Below are 14,292 nucleotides of genomic sequence, written 5' to 3'. Positions count from 1 at the left end.
CACTAATCACTGCTACCAGATTGAAGAGAGTGATGGGGCATAATAAGACTACTGTTGAGGCCCTTATACCAATGGCATGTGTGTCAGTAGCCTGTATGTAACAGGATAGCCTGTGTCCAGAATCAGGGCATGGGCAGTAAAGTCCAGTGGTTAGAGCTTTAGGTGGTCAAGCCTGAGGGAGCTGAGTTGGTAGCTGGGGTCTGGAGCCTAGGGTCAATCTGGAGTCAGGCTGGAGTCAATAGCCAGGAGCTGTACCCAAGGGTTAAGCTGGAGTCGATAGCTAGGAACCAGGAATGAGGCAAGGAAGCAGGAATTATTAGGGGTCTGTCTCAGCAGCAATTCAGGGATCTGGCTTGGTGCACATACAACTTCCTGGTACTTCCTTCAGGCTTAAATAGTAGGCCTGGGACAATCAGAGATATGAGGTGGGGCTGCCAATCATCACTACTGTGGGTGGCACTCCCCACAGTGACTGGTCTCCTGGGATGCTTGTTTATTGCCTCGGGCACTGTCAAGGCTGGCTTCTGGCAGTGTGGAAGGGCTACCTGCTTGGCCTTCAGCAGATGTAATTTCAAGTCCCATGAATCCTCACATTGCCTCTCTTTAGGTGTGCCCTGTGGCATTGTCATGCCAGGCTTTTGTGGGTGACATTTGTGAGTCTTTTACAAGTTCAGGGGCATGAATGTTACCAGCAGGCTCCCAGTACTGCTCTTTGGGGCCATAGCCTTCCCAGTCTATGAGGTACCACAATAATCTGGAGCCCAGTACAGCTCAGTCCTCAAACTCCTTGTGGCCCTGAACTGGAACTAGTAGGGTGATGGCTGTATTCAGTCAGAGAAGAGATTTTCTGTGGATGCTTTCAAGAGGGAAATATGGAAGACTTGGTACAATTTGAGGGATTTGGGTAAGCAGAGTTTGAAAGCAACGGTTGATTTTCTGATATATATAGGGCCCAAGCAATTGGAGGTCTAGCTTGAGAGATGGCCTACCCATGTTAAAATTCTTAGCAGATAACCAGATCTTCTGGCCTACATAAAAGACTGTCTCAGGCAGTCTTCATACCATTTGTAGCCTTCTTAATGTCCTCAACATGCCTCCTTAGTTCTGGAATGTAGTGGATCCTTAAACTAAGTTGGTAGCTGACAGGTTTGGGGAGGCTGCTGGTAGTTAACATAGTTAACAAAAAAAGAGCTTCCCTCAATCTGCTGGCAATGCTCCTACTAATGCAGCCCAATATGCCGTTAGCCTTCTTGGCAACAAGGGCACACTTGTTCTCATCCTTCTCATCCACTGTAATCCCCAGGTCCTTTTCTGCAGAATGGCCGCTTAGCCAGTCAGTCCCCAGCCTGTAGCAGTGCATGGGATTCTTCTGTCCTAAGTGCAGGACTCTGCACTTGTCCTTGTTGAACCTCATCAGATTTCTTTTGGCCCAATACTCCAATTTTTCTAGGTCCCTCTGGGCCCTATCCGTACCGTCCAGCATATCTATCTCTCCCCCCAGCTTAGTGTCATCCACGAACTTGCTGAGGATGCAGTCCATCCCCTTCAGGCAGTGACTCCACTCTTCAAATGTGGCTTTAATCGCAAGCAATTCCTTATAGAGGATTTTGTACTTCTTTTTCTGTGTGTTGGAACTTCTGTGAGTGTTATGTGCAGCAGGTGCTGGGGCCCATGCGTCTGAGAGAGCGTGGCCTATCTGGCCACATTAGATGCATCGGCTTCCACTAAGAACTTTTGAGCTGAATCAGGATTCACCGAAATAGGAGCAGTGGTGAAGCTGATTTTGAGCTGTTTGAAGGCCTTGTGAGCCTCAGATGACCAAACAAATTTTGCAGTTTTCCAAAGGAGGGATGTCAAGTGGGCTGTTCACTGTGAGAACCCTGGGATAAAGTGGTGATAGAAATTGGTGAAATGGAGGAAACACTGCACTTCCCAAGTACTCCAACGTGTCTCCCAGTTGTAAACAGCTTCCATCTTATTTGGATTCATGCAGAGCACATGTACCCCAGAAGCTCTGCGGAGGATTGGTTGAAGGTTCACTTTTCCAGTTTTGTATATAGACTATGTTGCTGCTACCTCTCCTAGCCAGTCCTGATGTGGTGTTTGTGCTGCCCTGGATTCTCCAAAAAGACAAATATCATCTAAATAGACAGCTTATTGATCCAGAATGTCCCTAAATATATCATTGATGAAGTGTTGCGAGATCACAGGGACATTACCAAATGTTCAGTCCGAAGAGCATTACCAGTTATTCAAAGTATCTGTAACAAGTTCACAAAGCAGCCTTCCATTTATCCCCGGCCTAGATGTGTATTAGATTGTAAGCCCACCAGAGGTCTTGTTTGGTGAATATCCATGAGTATCTTACACAGTCCAGCAATTCAGGGATTAAGGACGGGGGGTACCGGTTCCAAATTGTCACTTGGCTCAAAGCCTGGTAGTCTATAAAGAGGTGCAGAGTCCTGTTTTCTTCTTTGCGAAGAAGGCTGGCATCCCTGCGGGAAATGTTGAGCAGCAAATAAACCCTTGGGCCAGGTTTTATTGAATATATGCAAGGAGAGCTACTGGTTCTGGTTCAGACATTGTGTAAAGATGGCCATAGGGAACCTTCACCCCAGATTGTAGGAAGTCATAGTCTCAGTGCAGAGGCAAAATGTCCACATTCTTTTTTTGAAGATGTCTGCATAATCCTGGTATTTATCAGGAATGTGGGGGGTCGGACCCAGGAGTGGCTTGGTTTGGCCATTTGCTGTGAGCCCCAGCACACATGGAAGTGCACTCATCATTGCCTGGAATGGACCCTTGGACATGCAGCTGTTACTATGGAGGCAGGTCTGCTGACATGCTCAATGCTGAAATGCAGGGAATGGATCACACTGAACTGCAGGATTATGTGAGGTTCCTGAATTACTGCTTCAATGGGCACTGTCTTCTGGGTTACCAGCCACAATGACAAGAATGTCCCATTGCTGGTTTCCAAAATGTCTGGTATGGACTTCTGCCAGATGGGGATTTGCAGAGCTTGGGCTGTCTTGGAATTTGTGAAATTGGCAGCAGCCCTGGAAACAGTGAGTGTCCACAGCAATGGCAGCTGTCAAGTTTTTCCACGGAGGCACAGCTAACTTGGAACCTGAAGATGCAGCAAATATCTGGGTTGGCCTGTCAAGACTTGAAGGGGAGGTGTCAGCCCTGAATGTATTTTTGTGGTTGTGCCCACGCCAAGTCCCACTGTGAAGTCCAAGTTTGGTCGTCTCCTGATCCCTTCCTGGCTGGGGTCTGTGATGGGCATGAAGCGAGTATATGTCCTGACTTGCTGCAGTAGAAGTGCAGGCTCAATTGTGCCAACGTTGCTCCTTCTCCTTGGTGGTCAAACGTCGGCAGTCCACGTTGACCTGCATGTGTTCGGGGGATGAGCTCAAGGGTGTTAGTGCAGGGTGTGTGCAAGGTGGCTGGATAGAACCCCTCTTTTCCTCTCTCCGCTTCTGTAGCCCATTGTCAATGTAGATGGCTAGATCAGTGAAAGTATCCAGGCCCATGGTGGCTTCCACACATTCTGAACCTCTTCACTGAGTCCTCACTGAGTCTGGTAGATCTGGGCTGCTTCATTCCATTTGATGACATCCACAAGCCATCAGAAATGTGCAGTCTATGAGGCAGCTGGCCCTTGTCCCTGCGAGAGGTTCTTCAGGGCAGCTTCAGCGATCACGTGCAGCAAGGGTAATAAAAAATCATCGACAAGGCTCAGTGCCAGACTGTTCTGCTGGAGCAGGGGGGAGTCCCAAACCAGTGCCTCACCGGTCAGAAACTAATTACCAATCACGCCTTGGCCTGACCAAGGCGGTAGGACTGGGGGCGGAGCAGAAACAATGAGGACACTGGTTAAGGAAATCTCTGAATTTTCCGGATTCTCCATCAAACCACAGGTCCTGGCTTGGATAGTGGGGCTATCACTCACACCAGGTGTGATGCATCTCCTTATGCATGGGTTGCTTGTGGAGGGTTTTCTGCAAAAAGTTGCAGCACCTGGGACCACAGAGCTGAAATCTCTGCTTGTAGGTGGGCAACCTGTGCCTGCAGATCTGGTGCCCCTATGGAACAATGGAATGCCCAGTCCCTCCAACACCTGCTGGAGTGTTGGCCATGGAGTGTCGGAAGTGTCTGTGCAAGCTGTCAGAAACCAGGGCATGGGCATTCAGGTCCAGTAGTTAGAGCCATAGGCAGTTGGACTGAGTGGTCAAGTGTGTACCCAGGGTGTGTACAGGGTGTACAGAGTGTGTACCCAGGGCCTAGAGCCAAGGATCATGTCAAGTTCCATAACTGGGAACCAGAACATAGGGTCAAGCTAGAGTCAGTAGCCTACTGAGCTGAAGCTGAAGGTTTAGCCGGCATCAATAGGCAGGAACCGGAACCAAGGGTTAAGCCAGAGTCAGTAGCCAGGAACCAGAGCTGAGGGTCAGGCCTTAGTCAATAGCCAAGGGCTGTAGCCAAAGTTTAAGCCAGAATCAATAGCCAGGAACTGGGAAGGAGGCAAGGGAGCAGGAACCAGGAGCCAAGCAAGGAACCAGGGACCAGGAACAAGGCAGGGTCTGTCTCAACAGCATGTCAGGGATCTACCCTGTTGCTCAGATAACTTCCTGGTACTCCTGTCTTGTTTAACCAGTTGGTCTGAGTCAATCAGAGGTTGCAGGAAGGGCTGCCAATAATTTCTACTGTGGGCAGCGCTTCCTACAGTGACCGGTCTCCCAGAAAGTACCGGGGTGTAGCTAGAAATATAAAAAGCAGGCCCGGCAGCACAGCTGGGGCAGAGCCTGTGGAGGAAAAGGATGCTCCGCCTGTTCTGTAGTGTCCCAGAGGGGAACTGGCTGGCTGGTCCTGGTCCCCAGATGCCGACGAGGATTGGCCCGGAGTGCCTGTGACCATATGCCCTGAGGAGCCCGAAGAGGCCTGGAGGCCACAGGTACCAAACCTCGGGGAGGCAGAAAGTGGCCCAGGGGCAGCCACAGAGCAGCCAGCTGCAGAGCCAGGTGTGGCTCAGTCAGCGTGTTGCAGCTGGATCCCCGCTGACACAGGGGCAGCCAATCCTTCCCCTGCCAGGGCCCTGGGCTGGGACGCAGTGGAATAGGGTGGGCCCACGTCCCCCTGCCACCCCACCCTTGGATGGATGGCTCCCTACACTGTGCAGGGAAGCTCTAGCCCTGAAGAAGGAGCCTCCCTTACCAGCTCGCTTATAGACTGTTTGCTTTGCTGGCTACCTGAGCTCCGCCCAGGCTAAAGCCAGCCCTGATAGACTGTTCATTGCTGGCTGCCTGAGCCTCCTCAAGCCCCCAGCTCAGTTATAGACTCTATTTAAGGGCTGACATTTTGAGCCGCCCAAACGCAAGCTAAAGCTTGACTGTGACTATTGATCACCCAGCCCTACTGTGGGCTCTTGGCTGTCCTGTGGATTCGGGTCCTGGCCAGACAGGACCGGACTGAGTGGCCTCCCTCTGAGCAGGAGAGCGAGGGCCCATTACAACCTGAGATAGGGCCTATCGGTCGCAGGTCCCAGGTGAAGCTGCTGGAGTCCTTGGGGAGGAAAAGCAGTGGGAGACCTGTCAGGCCCAAGAGGGGCAGAAATTCAGTTGGCAGGATATTTTATTTTAATTGGACTTTTGTTACCCTGGAAGGGGACTGAACTTTAAGTGTGACCTGGCTGGAGGACTGAGTGACCCAGAAGACCAGTTTAGAAACCAATTGGCCAACAAAATGGGAGATGTTCAAGGTGAAATCCTTGCAGTGCTGAATCCTGGCATGAGGGGATGCTCTGGCAGTGAGTGCACCACATAACTATTTGGAACCAATGGTGGGATTCCCAAGATCCTCTTCCCCTCCCATTAAGGAGGGTTGATTGAGCAGCAAGGCAGAGCTTCTGTATCACCAGGCCTTGTCATGAGGGGGCCCCTGTCTCACAACCAGAATGGAAGGTGGTGTGCACCTGAAGTCTTGCTGGCCGACAACAATATCAGGAGCAACAGAGACAAATTCAGAATCTTCTGTTCTAGTGCCTGGAAACCCAGCAAAAAGAGCAGGACGCACATTTCCCTGTACAACAACACTAGCCAGAGGTCCAGTAGCAGCGGCACAAATGGTTCTTACAACAGCTAGAGAAATGGGCTACCAGGAGTCAATCTAGCATAGGGGTGGGTTCTATGGGCAGACTGTTCCATATATTGGAAAAACTGGAGCTTCAGGATGACTAGAAGCCTTCCTCTGCACATTTGAATGGGTGGCTAGTTCAGCTGATTGGGAAGAGTCATCCCAGGAGGATAGGATGGCCCCATTTTTGACTGGAGAGGCAGTTGCATATAGGGCCCTGATTGATGAACAGGCTGGCTTGTATGTGGAGGTCAAGGAAGCTATCCTGGTCAGGCTGGGTTTCACCCCACAAGCATATAGACATCAGTTTTTGGATGGAGCCCATCTGTGAGTTGTGGCTCAGTGGTTTTGGAACCTTAAAGCATCCCTGTTTCCTGCTAGGGGAAAGTCATGACATAGTTGCAGGACTGCAACTTTTTTGGGTCCTGGGTGAACATAGATGTGTGGTCCCTTACATAAGTGATCCCTTCCCAGGAGTCATGTGGTTGCTTATTGATGATAGCTTGTTTGTCAGGTGGAATTCCTGAGGCAGAGGTAGCGCATATCAGTGTGAGTATATCCTGGTGAAGAGCTGTGTGGATAGGACCAAGTCGTTCCGTAAGTCGATGCAATTGTTCGTCGCAGTGGCTGACAGGATAAAAGGTCGCCCGGTATCCTCTCAAAGAATTTCTTCTTGGATCACTGCCTGCATTCGCTTCTGCTATGACCAAGTGAAGGTGCCATCCCTGGCAATCGTCACCACCCACTCTTCGGCAGCCTTTCTGGCCCATGTGCCTATCCAGGGCATCTGTAGAGCGGCCACATGGTCATCTGTCCACACTTTTATGTCCCACTACGTGCTGACCCAGCAGGCCTGGGACAATGCTGGCTTCGGTAGGGCAGTACTGCAAGCCACTAAGCTGTGAACTCCAAGCCCACCTCCATTGATACTGCTTGTGAGTCACCTAAAATGGAATCGACATGAGCAAGCACTCGAAGAAGAAAAACCGGTTACCTACCTTTCATAACTGTTGTTCTTCGAGATGTGTTGCGCATGTCCATTCCATTTCCCGCCCTCTCATCCCTCTGTTGGAGTTGCTGGCAAGAAGGAACTGAGAGGGCGCCGGGACGGCGGCGCCTGATATACCGCCGCATGGGGGTGCCACTCCAGGGGGCACCACAGCTGGCCCTATGCATACTGCTAAGGCAGAAATCTCCAACAACTGTGCACATGGGTGCACGCACACCTTGAATGGAATTGACATGAGCAACACATCTTGAAGAACAACAGTTACGAAAGGAGGTGACAGTTTTTTCTCCAAGGTCATCTGAATGACCTAGGCCTGCAAGGCTTAATTGTCAGCCTGAAGTCAGGCAGACCCACTTGGGAGTGCCCAGTGCTTCCAGAGGTTTAGCCAGCTCCATTTTACTGGTACCAAGCCCACTCCTGTGGCTTAAGTGGTCCATGCAAACTGACATGGGGAGTCTGACCTAGCGGTCAGACCAGGAGTTGGGAGCCAGGCTGGGTCAGATACCAGGAGATTAGATTCTGAGATATGCCAGAGGGCAGATCGAGAGTCAGGTGTAAAGAGGCAGGCAGGGTCAGGTTACCAGGAGATCAGAGTCAGGTAGTAGGAGCAGGTAGTGCAAGGGAAACAGTCCTGAGCAGGTGTGACCCAGTTACACGGACAACTTCTTGTTCCTGTGCTTGGTTTTAAATACAATCAGGGACATTCAGGACCCCAGAATTCAACCTAGCAGATTCCAGGATTGGAGTCCTCTGCTCTGTCGGAATTCAACTTCTAGTTCTGGTGCCTGTTAGCAGCCACTGGGTGGCAGAGGGTAGTGGATCAGTGTTCTCATTGCACACACCATGAGTACCTGGTTCATACCAGGGAAACTGACGATCCAACCACCGAATAACATTATCCTTTTTAGGGACACATCTAGATCACTTTCCAACCAACATTCCTGATGCAATTCTTCCCCCCCAATGTTTGAGCCACGGTGGAAAGTGTCCAAGGTCAAGCTATCTCCTCTGAGGATCTCTGGGTGGATCTCAGGTTATATCTTACTTGCTATCAATTATCTCACCTTCCTTCCCCCACACAGGATGAGCACAAGCAATGTCTATAACATTGCTTGAGGAAGTGTCTTTGGTTAACATTCGTAAAACAGCTATGTGGACTTCCAGCCATATGGTCGCGAGTCATTATGCTTTAATAGAAGATTGCTATGGGGCATGCTATAGGGCAACAGTCCTTCATGCAACTCTGCCACCTGCATCCTTGCACTCTCTTCTTTCTTGAGTACTAGTTGTCAGTCACCCACAATGGAATACACATAGGGACCAGCACTTGAAGAAGAAGAAGAAGTTATTTACCTTACAGGTTATTTGAGATTTGTGGTCCCTATCATACATACTACCCACTCTCCTTCCCCTCTGCTTCGGACCTTGATTAGATTCATGGTAGAGAAGGAACTTGAGAGGTGGTTGGTGTACTCCATCTTTTATCTCCTTGGGTGGAGGCCCAAGGAAATTAAGGGTCACAGGGCAGATCTTGCAGTGAGAGAGAGAGGCAAAAGAGACAAAGGTGGAGAGAGGGAGTGAATCAACAACTATATCAATGGAAGAAAGGATGAGAAGGCTGAGAGCAGTTAAGAAGTCACTGATGTTGTAGGACGAAGTTGCGGAAGGACCAGTGACAGGGCATGAGGGAGTTGGGGGGCAATGGGTGATGCTGAAAGGGAGGGAACTCAGCAACAGAGATCAAAGAAAGCAATGCTTGGTGAGACCAAATTCTATGAGTGTTCCTTTTGGTGAATGGGAGAGTTGACTGAGGGCTGCAGAATGAATGAAGAGGGGAGGAAAAGAAAGTGTGCAGCTAAGGGGTTGGATGGGTTGTTACCATGGAAGGAGAAGTCTCTGATGCTGAATGTGGGAGATTGTGAGGAGAGGAAGAGAGAGTGAGGAGTTGAGATCAGAGAGGAAGGCTGATGGGGAGGAGCTGGATGGATGGTAGGTGACAGCAATATTGAGGGGGAGAGGAGAGAGGTCAGATGCAGTGCTGTTCAAAAGAAGAGAGGAGGGGAAAGGGAGGAGGGAGGTATTGGAAACAGCAGCAAGGGGACAGGAGAAGGCCCGTACCCCACCACAGTCTGATTCAGGGCGGGGGTGTGAGAGAAGGAGAGGCTTCTATAAGAGATGTCAGCTGCAGAGGGATCCAGATCTCTTGAAGAGCCAGGAGCTGGAGGGAGCAAGATAGGAAGAGGTCGCGGGTGGCTGAGATCTTTGAAGATATGTCATGGCGTTCCAGAGACAGCAAGAGAAGTGGAGGGGGAATGGGTATGAGGTTAGCAGTGTTGGCACAAGAGGGGCTGCGAGTGGGTGAGGAGGTGGACTGAGGCAAATGTACCTGAGGTGAGGAAAAGGATGCAGGTGTAGAACCTCACCAAGGGCATCAGCCTTACATACAGAACAAATTTCCAGGGATCGTGGCCTGGCCTTATCCATGGCATACGAGAAGGGGCCTCCTATAGCTCTGAGAATGTGATGAAGTGCCTGCCTACTAACAACTCCCTTGATCCCATGGGAAAACCTGTATGTAGATGTGGCACAACCGTGTATTAACTTTATAACAGCTGATCACCTGGAAATGTCTTCTTTTTAATCATTTCACCGTGTTGCCTCTGTCAGGAACATCTTTGATTCAGGATATGAAGGCTTATCTAGAAGGAGCTGGGATCGAGTTTTGTGATATCATCCTCCTGTTAGATGGCCACCCAAGACCAGCACATAAGGCAATTCTGGCAGCCCGCTCCAGGTGTGTGCACTCTGATCAACCATTTACCGAAACTTAGAAACTTTTTTAAAGAGTCGTAATTTACTAGAGCAGTAACAAATGTCATGTGTAGACATGATTTATTAGTACCACAGACTGCTTCTTGGATCAGCTTGTTTTGAAGCACACAAGAGAATAGGCTTCTGTTCACTGAGATCTGAGTAACACATAGGATTTTCCCCCTATAAATTAAACATAATAGAGCCATTAAGCAACAGTGACTAAAATGTGAATGAATTTGCCATCCCAGCAGGGAAATGTTAGGAAATCAAAACCTTAGTTGAATAACAAAAGGTCTATATCCTACCACAATTTCAAAAAGAAGCAAATAATCACACATAAAACTACGGTCATTAACTGGAAAGGAACAAGTGTTCATGAAGAACAAAAAGGATGTTCTAAAAAATGGAAATGCAGCTCAAATGATGCTAATAGAATGAAGCATAAACTTTGGTATGTAAGCTATGAGGTAGAGATTTAAGAATCAATTGAACAAAAAACATCAATACATTAGGGGGTAGATTAGTCTCGCTGAGTTCCCACTTGGTTGCAGGTGTAAATAATTTACCCTTTAAGGGTGTATCATACGTCTCCTCCCTGGCATGGCCAACCAGCTCCCTTGGCTAGTGCATGTAGTTACTGGGCTCAATACAGTGTAAAAGGGCAAGATTCTATGGCCTGTAACTTGTGGATGACTAAAGTATGTCTTCCAGAAAAGATGTCCAATCTTGATTTAAAGAGATGGAGAAGCCACCGCCTACCTTGATAGTTTGTTCCAATGGCTAATCACCTTCACTGTGTGTATTATTTCTAATTTGCACTTGGCTTTAACTTCCAGCCACAGGTTCTTATTCTGACTTCCTCATTAAAGAGCCCTTTGGTACCTGCGAAGAAAATACAAGGGACATGGTAATCAAATCACCTTTCAATCTTCAAACCCAGTGGTTAGGGCACTTGTGTGGGATGTGGGAGACCTGGGTTCAAAACACTGCTCCTCATCAAGCACAGTGGGGATTTGAACCTGAGTTTCCCAAATTGTGGATGAGTTCTTTAGCCATGGGACTGTTGGTAAAAGGGAAGGTGCCATCACCTTCTGCTTCTCAGTTTTTGTTGAGAAAGGGCTGACCCGGCGTAGGTGACTGACTCCAGAGGCTCATGGCTGTGACCCACAGCTAGAGGGAAGCACCTCCCTCAGACCAAAGTTAGGCACCTACCTCCCTTTAAGAGGAGGCTACATCCCTCTCCTCAGCATTTCCTATTGACTGGCTTAGGCAACTCCCCACTCAGCATGCTAGCTTTTGATAATCCCTTTTTGAGGCATCTAACTCTCCTCAGTTCAGGGTTTGATAGGGTGACAGCTTCATCCTCACTGATCAGCATGGTTTACAGACGGCCTGGGACAGATGAAGCAGGAGAGGAAGCTAGACAGGAAGACAGCTAGAATGCCAGTGGCAGAAATCTCATGCCAAGCCTGATTGGTTGTGACATGAAGAATTTGCAAGGGAGAAATTGTGAAGGGCTTTAATCAGATATACAAGTTGAAGAGATATAAGACTGAATGCCATTAGGAGTCTACAGTAACCTGTGACAAGAACCTGCACTCAGCAGCTGTTATCCAGAAATTGTGACAGTGTCATTCAGATTCAGGCACCTGAAAAAATTGACACTGACATATTCAAAAAAGGAAGGGAGAGCTGGATCAATTGTCCAGAGTGAGGGGTACAGCTGGTGGGGTGAAGAAAAACACTTTGCCACGTTAGTAGATGCAAGTTATGTTATATGGAGAGAAAGAGTAGAAAAGGTGGGAAAGCAGAGTAGGATCTAGCTCAGAGGTGGGCAAACTATGGCCCATGGGCCACATCCGGCCCGCGGGACCCTCCTGCCCGGCCCCTGAGCTCCTGGCCCTGGAGACTAGCCCCAGCTGCTCCCTTGCTGTTCCCCCGCAGCTTGCCCCGCCGCTGGCGCAATGCTCTGTGCAGCGGGGCTGCAAGCTCCTGGGGCAGCGCTGCTGCAGAGCCCGCCCTGACTCGGTGCTCTGTGCTGCACAGTGAGTGGCTGTAGTGCCGCCATCCATCCGTGCTCCAGGCAGCGCAGTAAGGGGGCAGGGAGCAAGAGGGGTTGGATAGAGGACAGGGGAGTTTGGGGTGGTGATCAGGGGGTGGGGGTGTGGATAGGGGTCGGGGCGGTCAGAGGGCGGGGAACGGTAGGTTGAATGGGGGCAGGGGTCTGGGGGGGCAGTCGGGAAGGAGGGGGGGTTGGATGGGGCAGTCAGGGGCAGGGGTTCCGGGGGCAGTCAGGGGACAGGGAAAGGGGTGGTTGGATGGGGCAGGGGTCCGGGGGGGCAGTCAGGAAGGAGGGGGGGTTGGATGGGGCGGCGGGGGGCAGTCAGGACGGGGGTTCTGGGGGGCAGTCAGGGGACAGGGAGCAGGGGGGGTGGATGTGGCAGGGGTCCCGGGGGGCCATCAGGGAACGGGGGGGTTGGATGGGACAGGAGTCCCGGAGGTGGGCCGTCAGGGGGCGAGAAACAGGGGGGGGGTAGATAAGGGGTGGGGGCCGGGCCATGCCCCCTTCCCCTAACCGGCCCTCCATACAATTTCCCAAACCCGGTGCAGCCCTCAGGCCAAAAAGTTTGCCCGCCCTGATCTAGCTTATAGCTATCTATTAATGATGCAACGAGGTTAGTAGATGAGCGCAATCTAATACCATCACAGGCAAACCTACTACTGCCTATAGCCAGTGAAAATGGGTTCCTTCCATTCAGTGTCCAATAATAATTAGAACTAATTGGAAAATGGAGGGGGTCAACAGAAAATTTTGACTTTTTGTAGGAAAAATCCTTGATTTTTTTTGTTTAATTTTTTGGCAATACTTTCTGCAAAAATTTTCATTTAGGTAAAATCCAATTTTTCATTAAAAAAAGTTTTGATGGAAAATTTTCAGCCAGCCCTAATAATCCTTAGCATTTACATACTTTAGTACTTTACAAACAGTATCTAACAAACCATCACAATATCCTTGTACAGTACAGGTAACCATTTATATTAGTGTCTAGCCCCTAAGAAACCAGGAGACCTATAATGTTTGACGTTTACCAGCACTTCATATGCAAAGTAGGTAAATGAATTATTACAGTGTATTATACCATAATTTTTATATTTTTGAAAATTAATTGCCATAAAGAAAATCCACATGGCATTGTTTCCTATATAGCATCCTATAGCATTGTTGGGATTGTGATGCTTGGTTGCCTCACACACGGATTTATCTGAAACATGACAATACAACATTTGAGAGACAAGGTGGTTGAATGTGACGGGATCTCTGGGGTACAACTTGGAACTGTGGGTTCCCCCTTAGCTTTCCAAACTGGGCTGTCTCTCACAATGCTTTGCTAGTGATAAGCAGTAAACCCCTCCAGGTGCGGTGATCGCTCAGCCACCAGCATGCAGAGATACACTCAGCTAAATTGTTTGAATGTTCTCTAAGCCACTCAGGAACTATATAGAGGAAAACACTAGCAAATCCCCTTTGGGAAGAGACCTGAAGAAGAGCTCTATGTAGCTCGAAAGCTTGTCTCTTTCACCAGCAGAAACTGGTCCAATAAAAGATATTACCTCGCCCACCTTGTCTCTCTAATATCCTGGGACCAACATGATTACAACACTACTGCATACTATATTTGAGGAGGCATTTAGAGGCAGTTTTTCCCTCCGCATAGTAGCTAGGAAGTAACTTGTGTGAAAGCTTCAATGCTTTGTAGCCCCCTTTGAACAGTACTGAGTGAAACCATCTGCAGAACCTTTCTTGTGGTTATGTAAAATCCCCCTGTGTTACATTGGTCACCTTTCCTTTTCCAGTTACTTTGAAGCCATGTTCCGTTCCTTCATGCCAGAAGATGGACAAGTAAATATTTCTATAGGTGAAATGGTTCCCAGTAAACAAGCATTTGAGTCTATGCTGCGATACATTTACTATGGTGAAGTGAACATGCCTCCTGAAGATTCCCTGTATCCTTAAATCTACTGAAGTCTAAGGTCTGTAGATGCAATTGAAACAGACACTTTGCTATGGATACTTTAATTTGATATGTTGGGCCTGATTCTGCCATGTCATTCACCTGGTGTCATCATTTACACCTGTGCAAAGTGAGTGAAAAAAATCTGCCAGACCAGAAGAGTAGCATATTACACCTACTCTGCACTGCTTTAAATGCCTTCATTGTGAGGGTGTGAAGAATCAGGACCTTCTACAGGACCATGAAACAGTTCAGCTGAGTTAAACTATAACTAGTGTTATGATTTTGTCATGAAATTTTTAAATACATTTCATGGCAGAG

The 14,292-nt window shown here is 48.9% G+C and overlaps 1 protein-coding gene across 19 annotated transcripts in view; it reads left to right on the top strand.

Moving 5' to 3' along the window:
• Positions 1-14,292, top strand: part of LZTR1 (leucine zipper like post translational regulator 1) — a 279,906-nt gene that overhangs the window by 231,957 nt on the left and 33,657 nt on the right. For 15 of the 19 annotated variants that reach the window (XM_065595073.1, XM_065595077.1, XM_005311754.4 and 12 more), the window contains 2 exons: positions 9,812-9,938; positions 13,814-13,963. In XM_065595073.1, coding sequence (XP_065451145.1) covers positions 9,812-9,938; positions 13,814-13,963 — 277 coding nt within the window. The other 4 variants (XR_010601021.1, XR_010601022.1, XM_065595079.1 and 1 more) reach the window with 3 other exon arrangements.

Source organism: Chrysemys picta, chromosome 4, assembly GCF_011386835.1.
Source record: "Chrysemys picta bellii isolate R12L10 chromosome 4, ASM1138683v2, whole genome shotgun sequence".
Lineage (NCBI taxonomy): Eukaryota > Metazoa > Chordata > Testudines > Emydidae > Chrysemys > Chrysemys picta.
This window is presented reverse-complemented; position numbering and strand designations above follow the sequence as displayed.